A 26,655-nucleotide genomic window follows, 5' to 3' on the forward strand; every position below is an offset into this window, starting at 1 on the left:
TTCATCCCTTATTCTGCATAAAGAATTACTCAGCTTTTTAAAACTTTAAAATAACTTTCGGAGCATTTTGGAGGTGCGGCTGGAGGGAGGGGGGTTTCCCCCCCCCCTTGGACAAGCGGCGAGGAACAATTTTGCTCTCAGCCCCCGGGGAAGGAGGAGGGGGGAGAGCCAACGAATGAAGCCTCACTCAGGCTGAGATGATTTTCTTTTCAATTTAATCCTACATATTACAGTGATTTGAGGACTTTTGGAACTTTTTAAAACTTTGTTATGCCTCTGTGCCCAAAACTGGCAGGGCAAGATGGCACACTTCCGTTGTCTTTATGAACTGTGAAACCTGACTCCACCTTTGAAATTCAGGCTTCCGGTCTTTGTCTCCGTGCCTCCCAGAGGAATCTCTTGTGGATTGGTATTTTTTAAACTTTCTAGGGGAAATTTTCTATCTATTGCCAGACTTATTGGAGAGATTCTCTTCTGCCTGGTTCTTCTGCTCCCGGATTCACCTGGCTACCCTTCTTTTCTAACTGTTTATTTCATATTTGGACTGAACTTCTAACATTATAAAGGATGGCACCCAAAAGACCCCCTCCTGGAAAACCTGGTTTTGCCACTTCTGCTCCAACATCCGCAACATCCAGTCCAGCCACACAGTCAAAGATAACAGAACTGATGCAACATAAGACTACAGAGATGGACTTTCAACAAATGCTTCAACAAATTTTACAGGGCCAGGAGGAAATCAAGAAACAGCTAAGGGAAATGAAAGATGAAATTAAAGAAAATCAAGCCCAAATATATAAGAACTCACAAAGACTGAATCTTGTGGAAGGGGGGGTGGAGGAGGTGAGGGGGGGGGGGTAGAAGCTGTGCAGAAAGGGAACAAAGATCTTGACACCCAACAGATGAAAATAGAATTTGAGAGAATGTCCTATTACCTTAGATTTCAAAACGTTATAGAAGAAGATGGGGAAAACATAAGGGACATCATGATAAACATCCTGGCTGACTACACACACAAAGAAAAACAACAGATGGGGTGGGATATAGACCTGGTTTATAGAGTGAACTCAGTTTATGCTAGAACTCACAATGTACCCAGGGAGGTTCACATTAAATTTCTTAGAAAAAGCACAAGAGATGAAATTCTGGGTGTACAAAGGGGGCAAGCATTGACATACCATGATATGGAGATAACCATTCTGAAGCAGATCCCTAAGAAGATTAGAGAAAAAAGGAAGAATTATTCGCAATTAGCGAATAAATTATACCAGAAAGGGGTGTGGTTTAGATGGTTGATGCCTGAAGGTATGCTGATATTCTGGGAGGAGACAAGAATTAGAATCAATTCATCCATAGAGGCGCAGGCCTTTATGGAAAAAAACAGAACACTCCTAGAAAAAACACGAGACACTACAGCGGACACGCAGGACACGGGAGGGGCCAGAGCTCTGCCAGTGGAGGGAGATGGGGCAATAGCAAGAAGACTCAGATCACAAAAATAAACAAGAAAATCATATTATTATAAATTGACCGAAAGTGATAATGGAATTATATCTGGATTTTATACTGTAATGTCTAATCTGATTGAATTTAGTATTAGAACTAATATGCTGATTGTAATCAATTATATACCAATGCATTATATATAAATGTATACTATGAGTATGGAGAGAGGGGCGCCTGTCACTTTGCAACTGCCATAATTTGTATACCTGTCCATTTACCCTTTTCCCTATAAATGTTGAAAAACCAATAAAAATTTTTGTAAAATATATATATATATATATATTCTGCAAGTAGAAATTGAGGATTTGAACAAGCCAGGCTTGGATGGGATTGTGAATGTCAATGCTTTAGAGAGGGGTTAATACTTTCCACCCTTTAAAAAATGGCAGTGGAATTCCTTTTGAAAAAGAATCAAGCTCTAATACTTTGATCAAAGGACATTAGTGCTCAATGTCCCATTTTATAGTTCTGAATATTGAAGAAAGCACTTCCACTTATCATAGCAGAAGGACTGGCAAAGGTCCCCGCTTCAAAGCAGGGAGAGCCATACCATTCAGAGTAAGGATACACTCTGGACCATGTAAAACAGATGGTGTTTTAGCCCAGATTATTTACTCCCCTGTGTAAAATTGGGTTTATTACTCTTCTCATATACCTTATGTGGATAATAGAATTTATCCCTTAGAGATGAAACAAAACTGCACAATATTATAATCTTTACTACATATGGCAAGAGTAACCACTGATTAAATCAATAACACGGGATGACCCTCGGATGAAGTGAGCTGGTCCTTTTGCTCCTTCTACTACCAACTAATAAGCTAATCAGTACTGCCAAAGCCAAATCACAACCCACTGATTAAACCAGAAGACATTTTCTGAACAGCAAATTTATCTTATGAAATGTGAGGTTAGGCCACTCCCTGGATTCCACTTGCTGCTTATGTTCTACATGCAAATGATCTGAAGATGATTTCTGCATCTTAATGAAAATTGGCAAACACTACCTAACTGTTGAATCCCAAAGACAATTTCTTAAAGGTAAAGGTTCCCCTCGCATATATGTGCTAGTTGTTCCCCACTCTAGGGGGCAGTGCTTATTTCTGTTTCAAAGCTGAAGAGCCAGCGTTGTCCAAAGACATCTCCGTGGTCATGTGGCCTGCATGTCTAAACACCAAAGGCACACAGAACGCTTTTACCTTTCCACCAAAGGTGGTTCTTATTTTTTCTGCTTGCACTTTTACATGCTTTCAAACTGCTAGGTTGGCAGAAGTTGGGACAAGTAGTAGGAGCTCATTCCGTTACGTGGCACTAGGGATTCGAACTGTCAAACTGCCAAACTTTCTAATAGACAAGCTCAGCGTCTTAACCACTGAGCCACCATGTCCCTACAATTTTTTATAATATTACTCAAATACAAAGACCTGTGATACTATAGTTGCTGTCTTCAGCGTGGAACAGAACAGATCTTTCATGGGTTTGATCAATTCCATAAATTTAATGTGCAATTTTTTTCTCCCCCTCCAGTGTTACAAACCATATGGAGATAAACTATATAATGAGCCTACCCACACACCACCATTTTTTAAACCTCCTTCTTGGCTTTGGAATGAATGGCCTAAATTGCCTGATATGGAACAAAGAATTAAACACCATTGTAATACCAGAATAGTAGCTTAGAAAATAATTGTTCCTCAGTAACAAAAGGCAGCAATAAAGAACGTGTTTGCATTTTTAAAAAAGAGTTAGCAGAATCAGAAATTGGTTATTGCTTAATACCATACCAGGATAAATGCATTATAAAAATCTAAAGAAAATCATAGGAGTTGATATTAGGCAAACTATAATAAGCAAGTGTGAAAATCATACTGCTCAAACTGACATAGGTTACAAAATATTGAAATGTATAAACACTAGATTAAACAATTATGGGGTTTTTTTTCTAGAAAGAGGAAAAACACTATAAATAAAACTACAGCTTGAACTGCCTTTCTGGCTGTCAATATTAAGTTGATTACCAAAAAAATGAAAGCAATGTAAAGCAAACTATTCTAAGCCATTTGTCTTCTCATAGTGCTATTCAGTGGAGTTCATTAGCATGTCTCAAACACAATTTGGAACAAGCTTGCAGAGTGAATGGAAGAACTATTAAAAGTAGGTAAACACTCAAGGAGAATATGAGAGTGAAGCCGCAGTGTGTCCAAATGCCTGAGAAACCATGGGAGAAAAGAAAAAAGACATAGCTATTTTAACAACTTGGGGAAAAAAGGTGCTTTGTGTGTCCTTCTCAATGTTCCAAAACATCTTTTTTAAAAGGAGCCGCCCAGCCTTCATCTCTCTCAACTCACTGGATTAAGGAAAATAAAGAAAGCACTAAAAAGACTTTGAGAATAATTGAGGCAGATAACATTATCTCATTCCCTTGCCATCACGTATGCTTTCTAGAAGGAAAAGGAGAAAAACAGGAGAAGCTAATGCTTTAAAAAAAAAGAAAAAGACTTAGGCAAATGTATAGGTGATGCCACTCAAAACGTTGATGTAATCCTGCTTTAAAGCCATTTCCCTCTCCCGCTGCTCTGCAGGAGGGCTTCTTAAGGTGCATTACATCAAGTTCATCAATGAGCTAAGGCAGACATTTTGCCAACATCAAGCAATCTGCCCATCCTTATGCCACTATGAAGCTAGACTCCAGCCACCTTAGGTAAGTTCATGGAATTAATTTGCACCTCATTTATATCATTGCTTTTGAACATAAATTTCAAACCATTTGTCACACATCATGAAAGAAGGGCTGTTTTTTAAAAAAAAACACTTTCAAAAGAAGAGATGGTTTACGGTAATGAAATACCTGATGATTAGGTAGAAAACTGGCTTTGTAACATGCATCATTATTTTGAAAGCTCAAGCATGTCAATAAATTAAAGAAAAAGTATGGGAATGTTAAATGTCATATGAAAGTACTCACTTACATGGTTTAGAAGTATAAATGAATACATGAAGAAGATAAAGACTTGAGTTGGACCTATCATTCGGCAGAGCAAGAAATCTGATTTAGGGTGATAGTTTCCTCACTACTGCAGCATTTTGAGATCGCAGAACAACTATTATGTTTAAGGAGTCCATGCTTTCACTCTGTTTATTCCAATACGATATCTTTCAGTTTACATCAAAATTCTCAAGCTGTTTCTGTGCCAGGGGAATGAGAATTAGATATCCGACCTACTTGTAGTGCTACTCGCCATAAACAACAAAAGCACACATTCACTTTCAGTGAGGAGTTATGAGACTTGCCAAGAGCCACGAAACATTTACTAGATAGCATGCCACAATAGTCTACCTAAGATGTAGATGAAGGTCCAATCTACTCTGGAAAGAGTGCCAAACTAAATTAGACAAGCACGTGGAAATAACACAATACAACAGGTGGTGGCCGGTCCACTTTCACACACTCACCCAGCCATTGTGACTGCTTCTGGGAATGGAGTGGGAATTCCTTTGGGTCTATGACAATTCGCCACGGCCAACTCGCCGTGGCCAACTCGCTACGGCTATTCGCCACGGCCAACTTGCCACGGGCAACTTGCTGCAGGACAGCTTGCCACGGCCATCTCGCCACAGGACAACTTGCTGTGGGACAAGAGTTACACTAATATCAAAGAAATGGTGGAATAGAATCATTAAAGAAAGGATGCAAAAGGAGGGGCAGAATGAAATGTGAATGGCAAAAATTAAAATAAATCTTATTTATTTTAAATAGTTAAAGCAGAAATATTAAATTATCCCGCAGCGAATTAGCCATTGTGCAGTGGCCATAGCAAGTTGGCTGTGGCAAGTTGCCCCATTCCCATTCCTTTTGCTTTCTACTATTGGTATCTTATGATTATATTGCTTTGTTGTTTGTATGTCCATTGAGAGCTTATGCACTGGAGACAAAAATTCCTTGTGTGACCAATTATAGTTGGTCAATAAAGAATATTCCGATGTTCTAATTCTTTGCCAAAATCCACTCAAAAATGCCTTTCATAGAGTAATTAAGATAAGTACTCATAGAGTATTAAGATAACATTGATAGTGGAAATTTTTTTTGAAGCCCTGAGAAAATGGGGTAAGCCCCCCCTTTCCCATTTGTCTTAGCAGTAGTAGATTGAGGAAGGGATCCCTGCATGGGAAATGAATTAAGCCATTGCTTGGAAAATGATGTGCCTTTTTAAAGCACACGTATCACTTAGGGAATTTATACATGTCACTTTCAACCCATAAGCCACAGATTTTCCATTCGTGACCTTAGATGTATCTTGAACTGATACTATATTGACAGATAGAAAAGAAACAGTGTAAATTAATTTTTATTCTGGTCAACAACAGAATGTGCTTTATAGCCCATTTCAATATAGTTAAACGATGCATTAAATATGTACCCTAAATTACCCTTCAGATTTTAATTTAAGATAGAGTGTAAAAATCCAGAAGTCTAAAACTAAGCCTGCCGCATAACTACGTTTATGGTAAATATATATTTTAAAAACAGGTTACTGCAAAAAAAGTTTTGTTATCCAAATACAGACACATCAAATACAAATAAAACATAGTTTTGCAATTATATAGCCACATGCTGTGCTACAATTCTGATAGATGAGTAGGACTTTTATGATAAATCTTAGGTTTACTAAAGTATCATTGAATTCAATGGAATGTACTTAGTCCAGAACAAGTGTGCACAAAACTGCAGACTTTTTTTTCCCTTTCCTTTTTTTTAAATTAAGATTCTCAGTCTCTTAATTATAATCTGAAAGATGCAAACATGCCCACCTTTGAGAGCCCTAAATTAAAGCTGTACCATCATAATCACCAATTATAATAATCCAGTAGAACTTATTGCCAACCAAGTTGCGTAAAATTGCAGACTCATAGTGCAAGCTTGCACATGCTTATTCAGAAATAGGTTTCCAACATGATTTATTTTGTGATGTGTACATAGGATTGTAGCCTTACAAAATAATCATACATCATACAGTTTCTGGAAAATAAGTATTTTAAGACTTCAATAACCAGGTCCGTTTTCCAAATAAAGTGTCTAACTCAATTCATTTTTAGCTAGAGCAGCCAGATTTTGATTCTCAGCACTTGGAGGCTGATCAGATATTTTTCATTCCACAAAAGTTCAAATAGATTTGAATTAGAAATATGTAAACCAAATGTATGGAAAGGTCTTTTATAAAACAACAGGTGGCTTATTTCTATTCAGTTTTTTAAAAAATATGCCTAGAGATGTCTGATTTAGGATGCTGACAATATTTCAGTTTAGTACCAAAGCAAATCATAACCTACCTAGATAATTTTTGTTACAAGTAGATTAGAAACATAAATAAATAAACAAGTGATGGGAACATGAGTAGAATAAAGCAAAAACGACCTAGAACCAGCCAGCATGCATTACTATTCTCTTTCTAACCATGCACCGCAACTGCCTCAACTGTATTTACTCATGAGAAAGCCTCCCTGAGATCAAAGGGGTATTCTCAGATCAATCTATATAATACTAGGGATAATTCCTGATGTGGTAGAATCTGGACCTTACTGGAAAAAAGGCTGACCTTTTATCTTTAGTATGCAAAATATAAAATCCATGCCCCTTTACTTTGAAGGAACATTTGTGGCTGCATCTTCAAGCAATTTTTTTAAAAATGGAAGGTTTTTTTGAACATATAGACTTGTTTACCTGGAAAAGTTGTTAGCTGGGGATGCGCTGCTAAGGCTATGGGTGTACCAAGTGACCCCAAGCCACCAAATTCTGTATGCCCTGAGCTGGCTGTATGTAGACCAAAGACTGGGTGGCTGACCATTGGAAAGGCACTCGACACTGTGGACAGGTTACACGGTTGATCCCCAGCTGTTCTGAATAAATGTCCTGAAGGGGGAAAAAAGCAACACTTGAAAAGGTCCCAGAAAAAACACGCGCTCCTCTTGAGATATTTCTGGCTTTGGGGTTTTTGAATCGGGGTTCTTCTATAGATTTCAGCAAAATCGGCAGCCGTCAGCTTCAAGCCACTGGAATAAAGCTAGCATTATAAGGCTGCTAAGTTCTGTGAAAAAGGATTGTCAAACTAAATATGAATTCTAAAAGCAAATTAACTTTCAATTCAGGCTACCAGATTGGGGCTGTGAAAATCTAGACCACCGTTAGATGTCCAAAAAACAAACAAGCTCGCTCTCGTTTTTAAAGTATCCCTAGATTCCCTCTTGCTAATAAGTGTAAAGCAAGTTTAAAACACATTAATGTTAATACAAACGTAATCCATAATGGTCAATTTTATTGTTTGGTAAACGTGGCAAGTGTTACAAAGAAAAGTTATGAAGAATGGTTACAGGAATTGGGTATATGAAGACTAATGAAAATAAGGACTAGGAGAGACAAGGTAGCGATGTTCCAATATTTGAGGGGATGCCATAAAAAAAGAGGGTCAACCTATTCTCCAAAGCACTTGAAGGCAGGACAAGAAGCAATGGATGGAAACTAACCAAGGACAGAAGCAACCTAAAACTAAGGAGAAATTTCTTGACAATTTGAACAATTAATCAGTGAACAACTTGTCTCCAGAAGTTGTGAATGCTGCAACACTGGAAGTTTTTAAGAAGATGTTGGATAACCATTTGTCGGAAGTGGTGTAGGGTTTCCTGCCTAAGCAGGGGATTGGACTAGAAGACCTCCAAGGTCCCTTCCAACTCTGTTATTCTATATTCTATGTCTATGTAATATTTCTTCCACTAACAGGAAAGTTTTTGGAAAAATACTGTTGCTTTATGTGCTAATTTTCTTTCTTGTAGACTGTCAGAAGATAACTATTTGGACATTGTGGGAAACAGGTTGCTGGATTAAGATAGAACCTACTAATCTAGTAGGGTTCTTTTTATATTCTTAAGGACCACGTTTGAACCTCGCATGCAGGTAGTCCTCAACTTACAACCACAATTGTGTCCCAAATTTCATTTGCTAAGTAAGACAGTTGTCAAGTGAGTTTTCCCACATTTTAGGGCCTCTCCTGCCACAGTTGTTAATTGACTCATTGCAATTGTTAAGTTAGTAACACAGTTGTAAAGTGAATGTGGCTTTCCCGTTGACTTTGCGTGTCAGAAGGTCGCAAAAGGTGATCACATGACTCCAGGACACAACAACTGTCATAAATATGAAACTATTGCCAGGCATCTGAATTTTGATCATATGATCATGGGGATACTATAGTGGTCATTGGTGTGAAAAATGGTCATAAATCATTTTTTTCAGGGCTGTTGTAACTTCAAATGGGCACCAAACGAATGGTTGTAAGTTGAGGACTACCTGTATTTGAGTTCAAATCCTGACAATTTCAAAAAGACTATTATGGAAATGGAGGCCAATCAATGTACGGAACTGAATGGTACACTAAACCATTTGTTATTTTAACAATTATGCACAACAGGTTATAGACTTGCACATACTATGGATAATATACTTTGTGATTTACATTTGTATAAGCCCAAGTATTATGGCTTATTAAAAAACCAAAGTTACAGCAATGTGCCTTAGTTGTCAAGGTGTGCCTTAGACTATGTTAACCTTGTCACAATGATTTAGAGTATTTTATGTTTTATTGTGCTCTGAAAATTCAGCCAGTTTCCTCTTAGGAAGTCAACCTACATTTCCTTGAGCACGGATGGGATAATTTTTTAAAAATAAATTATTACTAATTACCCCCTTCCTTCTTTATCAATACCACGATTACAAAGGATGATTTTACCTGCATATGGGTCATGATATACGGTATATATTCCTGGCTGCTGTTTCCAAAATGCCACTATTTCTAATATCTTGGGATATAATTCCTGTATTGTGTAGAAATTATCACTAGGTGGTACTATTTACATCACTTGCACATAGGAGAAATCTCTGTGCTTCTGAACATTCTAATTATTTTAATTATCTAGGACAAAGAAGGTAGAAACTCTGTCTGAAGAAAATGCACTGACTCTATACAAACAAGCACAAAAATGATAAGAAAGCAGGGATCTAGGGATCTAGGAAATAAATAAATATCGAAATGACAGTAAGAGGCATTTCTTTCAGAACTCATAGAATGCTACCAAGTTTTGATTATTTAGTGTAATTTAATCTTTAGATTTTATCTTCAGGCAACCATCTTTTCAGAAGTCAGTTATATTTGTCAATTTTACCCAGACAAAGGTACCCAGATAAAATGGAGCCTTTCATCCTTTGACAGGCCTGCCATGACGGCCAAGGGTGTGATTCCTAAATGGGTGCAGTGGTGGGATTCAAATAATTTAACAAGCGGTTCTCTGCCCTAATGACCAGCTGGGTAGGCGGGGCTCAGTGGTCATGTGACTGGGTGGGCCTGGCCAACTCAACATCACTCACGTCGATGGGCGCTTCGCCTATCGACTGGTACAATGTAATAAGGGTTAATCGGAGAGGCAGTTTCTGTAAGCAGGGCAATAAAGATTAGGTTAGAAACAACACCAGAATGTTTCCTTCCTGCCTTCCTTACAGGATTAGCCCTGTAAAGTGGGGAAAAAAACAAAAGGAGATTTCTTCCAACAACCGGTTCTCCGAACTGCTTAGAAAGTTAACAGCCGGTTCTCCTGGATAGGTGCCAACTGGCTGAATCCCACCACTGGTGTGGCCTTAACAATATGCCACAGCTGGACTGCTGTGGTCCCTTCCTTGCTCCCTCTGATCATGATTCTGAGCCAGGCAATACAAGGTAGTCCTCGACTTACGACCACAACGGAGCCCAAAATTTCTGTTGCTAAGTGACAGTTGTTAAGTGAGTTTTGTCCAATTTTACAACCTTTCTTGCCACAGTTGTTAAGCGAACCATTGCAGTCATTAATTTAGTAACAAGGTTGTTAAGAGAAGCAGGCATCCCCGTTGATTTTGCTTTGCAGAAGGTCACAAAAGGTGATCACATGACCCCAGGACACTGCATCCGTCATAAATATGAATCATGAAATTTGATCACCTGACCAAGGAATACTGCAACGGTCAGAACTATGAAAAACAGCCATACACCACTTTTTTCAGTGCCATTGTAACTTCAAACGGTCACTAAATGAATGGTTGTAAGTCGAGGACTACCTGTAGTCTGTAGTGGTGAAGATGAACCTGCAAGTTGCCAGTTCTTGTCCTAGGCAGAACAGAGGACATCCAATTTACCTGAAAAGAACCTACATTTCTCCTGGACTTTTCCTTTAGGATAGTTAGTGTTTGTCAGTAGACTGACAGAGATCAACCCTAATTAATTTTTCTATTCTACTCCAAGCTTCAGCAATTGCCTTAATCATCAGGAGCGACTCCCAAGCCAAAAACCTACTGGTGACTGATAATAACCATAACAATAGTCATAATAATAAAATGCATCACAGAGCAGTAGAGTGCGGGGAACATTTGGAAGCTGTCCCAAGAACAGCAACATGTGGTGTCCAGGCATTACATGCTAAGAGCAAAGAAATATAAACCAAAGGATGGGAGAAGGAAGAACAAAGAACAGCAAAGTTTACTCACTCTAGAAACAACAAAGTATCGATGCACTTGGCATTTCCCCCTCAATTATACTGTTTTTAAATTAATCAGGGTTGGCAAACAGGTAAATGCCTGATCCCTTGAGTAAGGATTATCTCCAGGAGACAGGGCAGGGAGATTTAACACACTAAATAGGTCCTCTGGTATGTTAAAGAGCCAGTCAGAATCGAAAAGGGAGGACAAAGTTGCAATCCTTGTTCAGCCAGGAAGCTCACAGCTAGCCTAAGCTGTTTTACAGGGTTGGTGAGAACAACACATGGAGAGGCAGGCATTGGGGCGGATAAGACAAGGAAGAATATAAATATGTTAAATAACAAAAGAGTATGGTATTGTTGTTAGCTACTACAGGTAGTCCTCGGCTTACAACAGTCCATTTTATGACCGTTCAAAGTCACAACAGCATTGAAAAAATGACTTTTTCACACTTAGGACCGTTGCAGCATCCCCTGGTCACATTCAGATGCTTGGCAACTGACTCATATGTATGACGGTTGCAGTGTCCTGGGATCACATAATTCCCCTTTGTGACCTTTTGACAAGCAAAGTCAATGGGGAAGCCCGATTCACTTAACAACCATGTTCCTAACTTAACAACTGTGGCAAGAAAGGTCGTAAAATGGGGGGGGGAATTCACTTAACAAATGTCTCACTTAGCAATGCAAATTTTGGGCTCAATTGGGGTCATAAGTCAAGGACTACTTGTACAACTTACCATACATAGCCACTATCATAGATATAGATAAACTATGCTGGCATAAGAAGCCTGGTATGTAAAATCCTTGTTTTGTTCTTATAGTTTGGAACTGTTTTTGTTTACATTGCTCTAGACTCCTAGAGTCATATTTTGTTATGAGTTTTTTTTTCCAAACACTTCCTACATGGAGTACGCAAACAAACACAAATACCCTTTTTATGAATTAAAAATGTGAGCAATTGCATAACACAAAGAAACTCTTCAAGTTTCTTTATCTGCAACAACACATATGCATTAAATAAAGCTATCGATTTCTTACCGGATATAGTTTGTTTGTTTGTTTGTTTTATTGGATTTATATGCCGCCCTTCTCCCAAAGGACTCAGGGCGGCGTACAGCATTAAAAAACACATATTACAAAACTTAAAAGAAAATTAGAAACAATCCAAGAAAAACCGAATTAATATAACACTAACATTTTAAAAATTAGATAAAATTAACAGGCCAGGCCGGCTAGTTTAAGTTTTGATACTGATCTTTAAATCCCTAAATGACTGAAGATTTGCGTATGGGACCATCTGTCTCATTATAATATTATTTTAAGATCTGCAAGAGAAACCCTTTTTAAATATGTCCTACTTCCAGTCAGAGGTCCAGGTTTTTACCATTAGGGAGGGGAGATTTGGGTGTTTATTTTAATCTCGTTATTTGGCTTATAAATATTCTGTTCTTATTTATGGTTTTGTTAAACTTTGCTAGATACACCTTGAGTAGCTACTGAAAAAGAAAAGCAAGACATAGATCAAACCAACCCACATACACACTAAACATTGTAACAGCATCTTAGTTATATTGCTACTTGTAAAAAAATGCTAACTTCTGCAACTTGAAAATGGGCACTGAATGGCTCCTTGTACTAGGTAAATCACACCAGGAATCAGAGTCAAATAAGTCAGTCCTTATTAGTCTGTCAAAATCAGTTGTCCCCATTTCTGAGACAGATAACATTTGATTTTGGACTCCTTCATTATAGAGAAGCAAAAAGAGAGCCTTGGAGAAAATACACAACCACCACAGCAAAACATAAACTCAGCCAGAGAAAACAAGAATGAGAGACTTAAAATTGCCCTCTTTTCACTCTCTTTGATATAAAAGGGAGGAAAGAAGAAACCCTGGGAGGCTTTCAAGGTTGAAGACTACTACAGTCCGACTCAATAAAAAAGAGTTCTAGTAATTTTAGTGAAGTCAGTTTCGTGACCTGCTCTATCTTGAAAGGTTTTCTCTCAAAGTTGAAGAATTAAATGCCACTTGCCACACAGAGACCGTCTTTAACAGACTTCTCCCTGTTTACTTAAAATGCAAAGATGCCTCTTGATATAATGATATTTTAACCCACTGCTACCTATTCTCCAAAGCACCACCCATGGCTTCTTGTCCAAGAAGCAATGGATGGAAACTAATCAAGGAGAGAACCAACCTAGAACAACGGAGAAATTTCCTGACAGTGGAACGGTTTGCTTTCAGAAGTTGTGGGTGCTCCAACACCGGAAATTTTAAAAAAGAGATTGTCTGAAATGGTATAAGTTCCCTTCAAACTCTGTTATTCTGTTATGATGCGGCTTGGACAGTGTCTTCTTCCCATAATTCATTTATTGTTTAAAACTACCCCTTTTTTAAAGTGAAGACAATTGCCATGGAAATTCATACTCCATAGTGATAGTGTGCCTAGGTGTTGAGGCATTCATATGAAAAGGGTTGCTGCAGAGTTATTACTTTATTAACGTTTGCCATTTTCTATGGAAATAGTATCTTATGCAAGCTAGTGCATCAAGTACTCCCAGGAATATTTAATATAAATTCAGCAGGCCAATTGATGCAGTAATTTAACTCAAAATCCTACTTAAGAAAGGATTTCAGATTTATGTTCACAATGCAGGGAAAGATAGGTGCACCAAGATAATGTTAATAGGCATTATCATTAAATTTAAGATGACCCATGTTAGAATATGGAACGTTGTTTTGTTTCATTTGCAAGGTTTCATAAAAATAAGTATGCACATGAAAACATGCCAAGCTTCTGAAAGTACTTTTATGGGATATAAGAAAATGATTCAAATATGCTTTGGAAATTAGAAATAGTAATTTTAAAATACATATTTTATCAACAAAACTAGTATGTTCAAAAAAAGAATCAGATGGTAGCTTATCCTCAAAGCAAGTCATAGTGGTGAATTAAACAGATTCCTTCCTTTCTGCCAACTCATTATCTTTTTGTTTCTTAATACATTAATATGCTGGCTAGAGATGAATATTTGTATTTCCTTTCATTTTTTTTCTTTTGTTTTTTGTTCCCGTTAAAAAGTGCCAGCTTTCTGCATGCTTATTTTGCATAATGAAATTTAATACAAAACTACATTGCTTAAGACTCTTGACTTATATTATAATAGGCTGAATATTTTTCAGCAAAGCTTTTGAAATTCTACTAGCCAGTACGTAGATAAATGATTGAAAGTATTACCCAAAAGGCCAGCATCCATTTCGACAGGGCTGGTGTCTTAGTAACAAGGAACGATAAAGGCAAATGCCTTTATTAATATTAATGAATTTTGTGCTGCACTGTAATAAGCCTTTTCAAAAGAACTAAAAGGGATAAATACTTAACTAATGCCTTAAATGTAAAAAGATGGTGAACAAAATCCTTTGAAAAGCAACAGAGGCACAAAAATGACCAGCTAGATACCCACCCCACCTCAACTACTTTTCTATTTAAGACACAGAAGATAAAAGACATTGACATGAAGGACAAAGCGGGTGATTTTAATGTGAAGCTAATGCAATATTCTTTACTATACATTTTAGTCAATGTGAGTAAAAGCTCTACTTCTATGATTTAAATCATTATCTGAATGTAGCCACAACATTCACACCTCTGTACTCTATGCAGTTTTACCTAAATGCAGAAATCTCTATGCAGCTTGTTGCAACATGTCTCTCAAAGATCAGATGTTTAAATTCACAGTATTGGCAAGTGTATCTCCTGTGTTAAAACTGAGAAGAGTGCCTAATCATCAGGAGCGACGGCTACCAGCCAAGTAAAGGTCTCCTGTTTTAATTAACATTTCTCCTAATTTGGTACAATACTGAAAGGTTACAAATAAAAAGAGTTTGCTTCAGGGGTGGGTCGATGTCGGCATTACTGCCAGTTCAGTGCACACAAAAAATTGTGCGTGCGCATTTGCATCTAAAAATGTATGCGCATGCGCAAAATGTTAAAAAAGGGAAAAAATACATTTCTGCAATGAAAATTGTTAAAGATGGCGCTGTCGTAAGAGTACCAGTTCGGGGGGGTGGCAGGCCTGGGTCGCTGCTGGTTCCAGCGATCCAGGCTGCCGAGTTACTACCTAGTCTGCCGAACTGATCCGAACCGGTAGGAACCCACCCGTGGTTTGCTTCAAAATCGCTGCCAAATCATTAAAAAAAAAAAAAAACCACCACATACCACAATGTATACACTATTGGAAATATGAGTCATAGATACAATATGAAGGTCTTTGTTATCTAATTCCAAAGCTATGGCAACATAGTTCTCTTCTTACCAATGCTGAATGATATGTATTACCTATCCTGAAAAACTTTATTCCCCAAATCATAAATAGGTGAACATAGAGGTAGATACTTGAGACTAACAGAATCTTGCAATTTTAATCGTAATGCCTTCAAATCTGCTGGGTTTTGAATGACAGATTGCTTTCTGTTTTGCTCTCCTCCTTTCTCTTTGCCCATTACACATGAAAACTGCTTCCCCATGTTCCTGACTGAAGAAAAAATATATGTGTTGTCTAACCCATTTGTGATATATTAAAATCTTATTCTGTCCCCTTCAAAATCTCTTCTCTCCACCTCTGTCATATATGAGAGAAACTTGACAAATACATGAGTCTAGTCTAATAGGATTTTTTTCCTTCTCTGAAAAACATTGTATAAAGACAAATATTTTGACTATGTATTTGTCTGTCTAGCCCACCATTGGCTTACAAAAGTATTGCTCCCTTTACTTCATAATTAAATCCTCCACAACTTTAACAATTGAAACTACATATCTGAATGCTACATGTCTCATGTTTAGAAGAGCTACCTGATCCATGATGCTCAATGATTGTAGGTGAGATGCTTAAAAAGCCTGGGTGTGTACAGAAACTTCAAGATCAGCCGCTATAATTTCATTATAATTGGTGCTTGCTTTGAAAAATCAGGATTGAAAACCAGGATGGCTCATACAACAACACACAAACATCTTGAAATAAGCCAACTTTAAATAAAGAATGACAGAAATCAGAGCTAAGCAGTTTGCTCCTGGAAAGGGGCTGAAGAACACAAAAAACAGGCCTGGGGATTGCCAATTATTCTTAAGAATGGGCTCCTTTCTTTGGTGGAAATATGTATTATCATCATCTCCTCCTCCTCTCCTCTCTGAAATGCAGATTATTTCTGGACCGCTAAGCAGAATGGCACATATTTCTTATTAGAAACAGGCACAAAGATGTTATTATTTATATTTGAGATCCAGATGCTAATTAGCACAGAGTTGTTTTAAGAGTTAATTTCAGCATGTAGCTTGAACACAGATTCCTATGTTAGCACTTTGGAGATTACATTTCTAGTAGAGCTTCACAGGCATCTCTGCCATAATTGCTAATAGCATAACCTTTGAATCAGCCCTCAGGGAAGTCCACTGAAATATATGGGAGAATTCAGACTGCAATGGAATAAGTGGTTTGTGATTCAGATTCATAATGAGGAAAAAATACTACAGAAAATGTATGTATAATATAATTACCATACTCAAATTACATGCATTTGGAGAAGTATTTTTTCCAAAGTCACATTATATAATTATAGCAGAGTAACCACAAATAACAGCTGATCTGTAACACAATCTTTCTGGCACGACCTCTAGAGTTCCAGTCTGGACTAAGTCTCTGTCTTGGGATTTGTATGGCTGAAAGACTGAAGTTTATTACAAGCCTGCTTAATAGACTATTGATTACTGCAAAGAAAATAATTATATTGGATTGGATGAAACCTGAGCCTCTCTAACTTCAAGCTGAGATGAAGGTGTTTTTAACTGTATAGCACTGGAAACAATAACTGCTAAAACTGTAAAAGATAAATGCTCAATTATATAAATAGATTTTTTTTCTCTTCACAAGATCCAGGCTGATAACTCAAGAAATTATCACATGGAGCACAATATTAAGGCTAAAAAGATGCAATTATGTTTCTTCTTCATTCTAGAATATCTGATAAATGTAATGTTTACTAGATTTTACTTGAAGACTGCAGGGTAAAAAGCAGCTTCATGTGTGTTCCTATGCAATCAATAAAGCGAAGGCATTGTAATATTAGACGTGATCACGAGCTTTCATCAGATACATCCCAAACTTGTTAGACCAAGCCACATAGGCAGTTTAAGCAATTAAATACAGTGGACAAATATTTACCCATTTGTCTCTCTTACAAACACCCAGAGAGCAAGAGAGAAGTAGTTCTATCTGAGTATCCAAACTACATGATGGCAGACTGTATGAAGGAGATTATATTACCTTGACTAGCTTTTATGGTGATGGCATTGAGCAGAATAATAAATTAAGAAGGGAGGGGGAGGAGTGAAGAACACCCTGTGGATATGTTATATCTGATTCAACATCCCACATGAGTAAAGAAACAAACAAAACAACAACAACAACAAGATGAAACAGCCATTATTCCTGAGCTTTTTTTCTTCCAATTATCCAAAATATGTGTTGACTGGTGTCATGTTAATATCTTTCTCAGTGTCTAGTGAGAAATATTCCATATAAAGTAAACAGCATTCTAAATTTTGATTTCATATTATCATAAGAATATGATTATACTCTACTATTCTGTAATTTATTCCTTTAATCTTTAGACAGCCATTGACTGTTCCTTTATTTAAAATATATGTTGTTAGGCAAAAACCCATTTGGGCTCAAGGAAAGGCAGGTGTGAGAGGCAGCACTTCGGAGTTTCGTTCAGCCAACTCTCAATCTTCACCTGGGACAGAAAAGTGCTTGATAATTAGAGATTCATCTGAGATTCATTTCACACACAAGAGCTACTGATCTAAGATTTCCACTATGCTACCAGCTTTCCTAGGTCTTGGCAAGTTCAGCTGATTAACTCATCCTCAGTGGTTGCTCTCAGGGAATTCCCAAAGGAATGTGACAAATAGTTTTGTGCCAGTTTCCCATTGGTATGGATTTCCACTTCCTATCTCAGAGTGTTCTTTCCTGATTACAAGGTGCTAGGGGCACCTTAAAACTTTCTTCCATAATTTATGACCATGTGGAGATCCCACATATAATGTCGTCTCCTCCTCCCCCTCAGAAAAAAAAACCAGCCATGGTACAGGAAGAATGGGGATAAGGTGCCACCTGATTGTCTTTTTGTTCTCCCTTATATATGGGCCAGATTCGCAGGGGTGTCAAACATCGGTGGCCCATGGGCCAGATGTGTCATGCACAGACCACACCCACCCCACCTGTGAATGGGAAAAATGTCACACAGCACCAAGTGATGCCGTGCGTTTGACACCAGTGAGCTAGAGGGAAAGCACAGGAACAAAGAGAATACAGCAACAATGAGCAATAGGACTGTTCAACAGTTTGGATATGAAAAGGAATCCAGACTATGCAGGATAGTCATGTCATTCCTGTTATCCTTAAAGAAGGAGAAAATTATTCAGCATTGCCTGAATCATTTTGAATGCTGTGAATCTCCTTTTAATAGTTCTTCTAAGCATCCTTAGGTGGCAATTCAAAAAAGTTCTCAGAGTTTGGGGAGTGTAGCTGGTTATGGAAGGACCTTTGTTTTGTTGTGTTTTTAATGTCCTGACCCAAATAGTTATCATTCTAAACTATACATACTGAAATTACTATGCTAATGCAGAAACAAATCTTCAATATGAATTACCTTTCTATCATTAGTGGCTCAAATGTCTCTCCTCCTGCTGCTCTGGATATTATCAATGGACCAAATCAATTATTTTACAACTTTTATTTAATTAATGAAAGGATATATGAAACAAAATAGGTTAACAACATCTGTGTTTCACTGAAGATCCACAAATACCAATATATTGATTTTATACAATGAGCCATATTTACAAACATAGGACCTTGCAGTGAACTCTGTAAATGCTGAATGTGATTATACTTCAGAAAATGTAAAGCATTTAGATCTGAAATTATTAATCTCAGATAAGCCCGGAGAAAATCTATTTTAATTTAGATTGAGATTTAGAGACTTTTTTCTGTTTGAGATTGTTGAAGTTTGCCTTGTAAATCATAGGAAATTTACTCCATACTGGACTCTGTGTGAAGCCAATTTATGGATTTTTATTTTTTGCAGTTTGGACAATCAAGCTAGTGGAGATGTAATAACTCCTGTCTGAAATCTCAAATTGCTGCTGACAAAATCAAAAAAGAAGAAAATAAGCTAAAAAGAACAATATCATTCAACTGAAGGTAAATGTTCAGGCTCCTCAGATTAGTATTTAAAAATAAGGATTTTATGCATCCTAATTCACCCAACATACCTCCAGAACCTGCACTGGATTACACAATAGGTTTTCCCCTCTTGGAGGCAATGGGAAAAATAAAGTATGTATTTATTTATTAAATTTATATGCTACCCATCTCACTCTGCACTGTATCAAAAGCTTCTCCCATCTTCTTGCTCAGGGTAGTGGCAGCTTTTTTGTCACAGATGTTGATAGGTCAAAAATGGAGCATTTGCTTTAATTTAAAAGACTACAGATTCAATCCTAGACTAGCATGGGAAACATTCTGTCTTTATCCTTGACAAACTGCTGCCAATTAGTGTAAACAGTCATGAACTAAACAGACCAAGAGTTTAACTACAAATGTAATGAATATATAATATAAATGAGATTCCATATGCATTGAAACCTAAATACATCCCCATTTAATTGATCAAATTTCTATTGGAACATCCTCCTGAAATCAAACAAGTTGTTGAATCCTTTGAGAGTTGCTTTACACTTTGATTGGAATGAACTTTATAAAAAAAGGAACAGGCGTGGAGTGATCCACAAAAGAGACAAGCTTCTAGTCCTCTATGTCAAAAAAAACAGGAGGAAACAGATAAGGAAATTGTCAATTAAATTGCCTAAACATACATGACTCACTTGATAACAGGAAATTTGCTAGAATGCTTAACCTTCCTGCAACTAAACACTATTAATCAGAGGTTAAAATTCTCATTCCTTGGAATAAGTGTTTCCAGCCTAGATTGCCTGGAGGGAAGTCTGGCAAATCCAAAATAGTTTTAAACAATCCAGTTAAATTTACATTAATTTAACTGCAATTTTATTACATTGCATAATGATATCATTATGCAAATAATGTAAATCATCAAGATGACACATGGGTAAGACTTGTCGCAACTGACTTAGTAAAAAAACTATTTGCAAGGATAGACTTGCAAAGCCACCAAAGTACTAATAAGTAGATTTAGTGCAGTAAAGTTAATGAAGCCCTATTTATAGTGAAACTTCTAATATATGTCCCTCTTTTTCCTTCCCATACAATGTAAAAACTAGTAGTTCACTGTCTCTTGTTCTGGTATTGGACAGATCTGGTACCAGACTATTTGCTTCTGACTGCATAAGGAAGTATTCACACATATACTTTCATATTTATCAGGCATTTGGGAGTTAAAAAAAACACACTCTGTCCCCAAATGCTCAATTAAAAGTACTGTACAGCATTTCAGATTGCGGATTTGGTGGGTTTTTGTCTTATTCAAACAATTTCTGCAGAAACATTTTGACAGGTAGCCTATGACCGTGATGGTGAACCTGTGGCATCCACAGCCCTCTCTGCGGGCATGCCAGCCGTTGCCCCAGCCTAGTTCCACCGGGCATACATGCATGCCTCCTGCTGGCCAGTTGGTCTTCAGGTCTCTGCCACGCATGCGTGGGGGGCAGGGGGCATATGAAGGATGTGTGCACGCATGTGCAGGCAGCACATATGCGGGGAAAGCTCACATTGCATTTTGGGACCTCCTGTACCCCCCTACCCCGTTTTGAGCCTGGAAGGCCTCCTGCACCAACCTAAAAGCCAAAACAGGACACAGGGATCCCAAGCAAAGCCCCCCGCACCCTGTTTTGGGCCTGGAAAGCCTCCTGCACCAAACTAGAAGCCAAAAATGGGCAAGGGAGGAGAGGCGCATGTGGGGGGGTCACACACACGTGCGTGGCGGCAGTGGGAGCACACAGTGGCAGTTACATTGCACTATGGGTGTGCGCATGCACTGTCATGCGCCTGCATGCACGCTTTTGCCAAACACCAACAAAAAGCCATCACTGGCCTATAAAATCATACAAAACACACAGAACTGGACAGAAAGAAGAATTTTTCAGTACCAGGACAACTTGGATATAATCAACAATAAAATGTTGTGATCCATGGCTGTGAAAGCAGCTTTGGATAACTTCTGCAATTATCTTAAGCTTTTAGTTGTTTCTTCAATAACTTATTAGTTACTTACACACCCTTAGGAAGCCTATGGCATCAGTTCCTATTTGGATATAACAAAATCCAAGCAATCTACAAATCATGCGTGGTGTGCAACTTCCTCAACCTGGTGTTCTCAATTATCTTCAGGCTATGTTTCTCAAAATTTCATTTGCAAAATTCTTGCCCAATGTTTTCAGAGTTGGGAAGTTCTACAAGGTATAGTTTCAAATCTCTAGAATGGGAACCTTCCTTACCTATAATTGTACAATTGCTTTAAAGGTTCCTTCCTAGCAAGGCATCAGTTGTAGGGATCGTTACACTGAATGGCAAAAATGTCACTTCTGTTACATACCAACTTCACTACTTTTCTTTTCTTTTCTTTTCTTTATTGCATTCAGATCCCAAACCTATAAAAATCCTAAAACACAGTGCAACCTTGACTTAGTGGACCTAAACCCTAAATATGGCACATGCAACCCACCATATCTGTTAGCGATTTATGCCGTTTCATAGTATTACAGGGTTCACTCTAGAAGGAAGGGCCAAAACAGTTAGTGATGGCCACAACCTGCATGTAAGGGGATGAGTCTCTTGTTCACATAGTTACAGCTGCCATCTTTCAACATCCCCCATATCTTTATCATTTGTGTGATGACATAATGCGCACGTGTCATCATTTTGCATCAATTTACATCCTTTATAATTAATATTGCATTGCACAACGAGGTTCCACGGTGACGTCAATTGTGTGGCGTGCCTCGATACAAGCCATCCACATGGTACAATATCACAAATATGGCATATTCACCACAGGCGTTGATTGTGGAGCTAAGTGATGTGGCTCCAGTGGAAAGGCCACCTTTGGAAATTGCTGAGACGATGGATGCTGAGGACAAGGCAGGAGATGAAGCTGCAGTGGAAGAGGCTGCTGTTGACGTTAACCGCTCTCCAGACTCCATATCTAAAACGAAAAAGGACATGTTAAAAAAAAAAGCACACATTAAGATGGATGTCTAAGGGGCTATCCAGTATTTTGCCAAGTTATTCTGCATTTGGAAAAAAAAAAGGGCAACTAATGAATTTAAAAGACAAGATAATCCAAAGGGTTCCATATTTTCCTTTACATTGGGGAATCTTATTGTTGGATTTTATACTATAATTCCAAATATGACTGAATTTTGCTTGCTGAGACTATATATACCAGTATAATATATTCAATCAACTGAAACTGGGTTCTTCTTGCCAAATATTTCCATAAACTATAAAGAATAGATAGATAGATAGATAGATAGATAGATAGATAGATAGATAGATAGATAGATGATAGATAGATAGATAGATAGATAGATAGATAGATAGATAGATAGATAGATAGATAGATAGATAGATATGAGACAGACAGACTGACAGAGATAGATAAATAGGTGAGGGAGAGGCAGAGGTAGGGGGAGAAGGGGAGTAATAAAATTATCTTGCAAATGATACACTGTTTTCCAAAATGGTTTTTAGTTTGCTATATTAGGTAGAATGAATAGTCGCGGCCAAGGCAGTTTCAGCACTTGAATCATTCATCATCTTCATATATACAGTATCTTAAGTGCAAAGACAACTCCTTGAATGTTCCCTTTGTTCTTTTCCTGGTAAAGTTTTGAGTAAACTGCAAAAGAAGTTGGGCTCCTCCAGTGAATTCTACAGTTTGAACTTGAGTTCTCAGCAAGAATTTCTGCCTGACAACCTATCTGACCCAACGAAGAAGGGATATTTATTAATTTATTTGAATCCCATCTTTATAATTTTTACAAATACCTCAAGGCAGCAAACCTATCCAATACATCTTCCTCCCCTTATTTTCCCACACCCCTGTGAGGTGAGTTGGACTCAGAGAGAATGACTGGCCCAAGGTCACCCAGCCATTTTTTATGGCTAAGGTGGAACTAGAAGTCACGATCGCCCACTTTCTAGCCTGGTGCCTTAACAACTAGACAAAACCTGCTTTATGATAATAATCACCTGAACTGTGTACACATTCTGTGTATGTTCTTTGTTCCTGATTACGCCTTTGAGATTTAGTATGACTATGAAGTGAGTATTATCTTCACGGCACTCTGAAATTTCTATAATCAACAGGATAAAAACCAGGAACGAGCCTTTGTTTATCCTTCCTTCTGCTTTGGAGGAGGAAAATGATTGAAAGATGTGGTGTTTGAGAAATGAAAAAGACAGACCAGCTTCTTCCTCCTTACAACCTGCTCAATAATTTGTGATGGCAATACAGAATTTTATTTGTAACTCTTGGCTGTTGTCTAGCAGTTCTCCAGATTTTTGCAGCAAAGAAGCTTGTTTTCCATGTGCCTATGGCCAGAGCATCTGAAACATTTTTCATTTTTGTTTCATCTGAATGCAGAACAAGTAAATCTTTTGCTTTGTCTCAACTGCAGCCTTCTGTCAACATGAATCGGGTTGACAGAACTTCTGGGGCATAATTGTTTGAGTTTTAAATAAACCATGTTATTTACAGAATTAATTTAAAGAATAAAAACTCTTCTGTCCTCGGATTGATGTTCTGTCCTCAGTTATGGGACCAGAACGTCTGGTTATGGCACCAGAACTTCTGCTCTTGGATTTTTCTGTCCTCGGTTATGGCACCAGAATGGCTAGACAACAGCCATGAGTTACAAATAAAATTATTTATTGCCATTGTAAATAACAGTATACCCCTACGTTTTCCCACATGCTATAACACACCAGCTCCCAGTTTTTGTCTTGGCTTTATCTTTTCTTCTACTTGTGGTAGTAATAGTGGAGAATCAATAACCATTTCAAGATGCAGAGCTCCTCATTGCTTTTTGATCTTGAGATATTCTGGTTCTAATATATTGTGAACATTGCATATCCTGCCAAAGCTCATGATTTGATAGAAAAACTAAGTTTTTCTGGATTATTTTATGTACTTGAAATTTTAAGATTTCAAATTATTTTTTCACCACTGTGAAAATTATAATGGAGAGGCATATCATATATCTATTCTATGGTCTTGTCAATGGTGAATATTTTGGATTAGATTTTTCTGAAGATGACATTTGCTGAAATTAATGCACTGATACTTTGATGGACCTATTTATGTCACAAAAATATGGGCCTATGTTTTTGTTGAATATTTTAACATGCTTTTTTTTTAAAAAAATAACATTTTTGAAATTGTTCTATTTTGTTTGTATGTGTAGAGCAGGGGTGTCAAACTGATCAGATGGGTGGGCCAAATGCATCATGTGCTAGCCATGCCCAGCCCCGGTTTAGCGAAGGGGGGGAAGTCACAATACATCATGTGACGACAACGCAACGATGCGAGTTTGACATCCCTGGTATAGAGAATTTCTAATTTAAAATATTAGATATAAGTTTACACAATTTATTTACAGAATTCACTTAATAGAATATCTGATGGCGAAAGCTAAATAAAAGCATACAAATATTACCACTGGTACACAAGTACATCCGAAACAAAACAAAACACCTCAAACATTTCAGTCACCACAATTATTTTCAAGTTAAGTGTGAAAGTAATGACTCAAAGATATAATTCTATGACTTCTCTGAAAATAATCCCCACTGACCTCAATGATACTTAATTCTGGGTGGACTTTTTATAGGATTGCATCATTAATTAATGGTGTCTCCTACTGATTTCAGTGGGATTTAAAGTACACGGTCTACTTAGATGTAAGCCCCACTGTACTCCCAGTTAAATTAGTACAGAATGGCAGCTCTAGATATTACTAACTTCAGCTGATTAGAGCTCAATATAATTAACATTATTTATTACAAAAATTAATATTAACATGATTTTATGTTAATTAAGTAGAAAAACCCTGTAGCCCAAGGGATGCGCACATGACTCCTGCATGCTCCGTTTCAGGTAATTAGGTATTGAAATTAATATTTTATCACTATTTTATTTGCCATATATATATGCAGGGCTCTCAAGTATCAGTGTTATCTTTTCACAATTAAACAATAAGATCACTCTTAAGATTGGCAGTTGGCACCCAAGATTATTTGCAATATGGGATACAACAAACTTTCTCAGAAACAGGAATTAATTGAAGACCAAGGACATGTAGTATCAGTATTTCAAGATAAAGTGCAATTATTTTTCCATATATAATAGAATTGAGCGGCTATTCAGATATTCCTTACAACTACCCATTTAGGAGAAACTCACAAAGCAATGTCCTCCACAGCCAAACTTTGTAGCTTATTAAATGTTGATCAGTGGAACTAAAATACTGATATGCCACCTAACTTTTCTCTGTAGCATCTTCTATTGTGTTTTGAGAGACCTAAGAATTTTGTTTTTAAATTTAAGAGTAAGCCTTAATTGTACCCAGTTAGTTCATTACTCTAAACCACTGCAGATGGCTGACATTGTAAGAGATAATCCCTGAAAGAGTCATTAGTGAGGATCAACGATAATTAGACTGCAACCCGAAAGGTTCACAAGAGAGAATAAAAAAGTATCAATATAGCAGCTTTTCCTATGAAAAACAACAAGTGCTTATTCCATTTTCCCCCCTTTGGCTAATGCATTGTTGGCAAATACACACAACTGTATCAAATGAAAGAATCTTATTACAGATCAAACATACTTTAGATAATACAATACTTGCCCCTCTATCCTCCTATTATCCAGGACAGGTATTTCTTTCTTTTTCTTTCTTTCTTTCTCTTTCTATCTATCATCTATCATCTATCTATCTATCTATCTATCTATCTATCTATCTATCTATCTATCTATCTATCTATCTATCTATCTATCATCTATCTATCTATCTATCTATCTATCATCTATCTATCTATCTATCTATCTATCTAGCTATCTATCTTTCTAGCTATCCATCCATCCTGAGAAGGACTGAAACTTCACTTCGAGAATGTTTAGTGATGAACAGGGTTTTTAACAGGCAGGAATATCCAGCTGAACTGAAAAGGATGAATTGTGTGCCTCTTTTAACATTGTGAGCAAAACCTGTCTTTTTATCTCTACTAATTACTGTATAAATATTTCAAGGCACACTGAAATATTTTGGCTCAAAGAAGCCAAAGAAGTAAATAATGTATTTCATAAAAACACACATGTTGTAATCCTTTTCAAAATGACAACTGCATATTGTGTAACAAGCTGATAAGTACACAGCATTGCTTTGTTCGTGTACCTTTCCAGAAAGATATTATTAAGAGAATGTACTGTATTGGTTTATTTTATGGGAAGTCAATCTCACAAGCACAGGATCTGTTCACACGTTTATCATGTTTCAGAT

At 37.3% G+C, this 26,655-nt stretch overlaps 1 protein-coding gene across 20 annotated transcripts in view; it reads right to left on the minus strand.

The window, feature by feature from the left end:
- BAZ2B (bromodomain adjacent to zinc finger domain 2B) overlaps window positions 1-26,655 on the minus strand; it is a 234,611-nt gene that overhangs the window by 87,995 nt on the left and 119,961 nt on the right. For 8 of the 20 annotated variants that reach the window (XM_081936054.1, XM_081936055.1, XM_081936051.1 and 5 more), the window contains 3 exons: window positions 22,146-22,298; window positions 7,226-7,414; window positions 4,960-5,133 (listed from right to left, as the gene is read on the minus strand). In XM_081936054.1, coding sequence (XP_081792180.1) covers window positions 4,960-5,133; window positions 7,226-7,414; window positions 22,146-22,296 — 514 coding nt within the window. In that variant the 5' untranslated portion in view covers window positions 22,297-22,298. The remainder of the gene's footprint in view (window positions 1-4,959; window positions 5,134-7,225; window positions 7,415-22,145; window positions 22,299-26,655) is intronic. The other 12 variants (XM_081936046.1, XM_081936045.1, XM_081936050.1 and 9 more) reach the window with 2 other exon arrangements.

Source organism: Natrix helvetica (genome assembly GCF_964273705.1).
Source record: "Natrix helvetica genome assembly, chromosome: 1".
Classification (NCBI taxonomy): Eukaryota; Metazoa; Chordata; class Lepidosauria; order Squamata; family Natricidae; genus Natrix; species Natrix helvetica.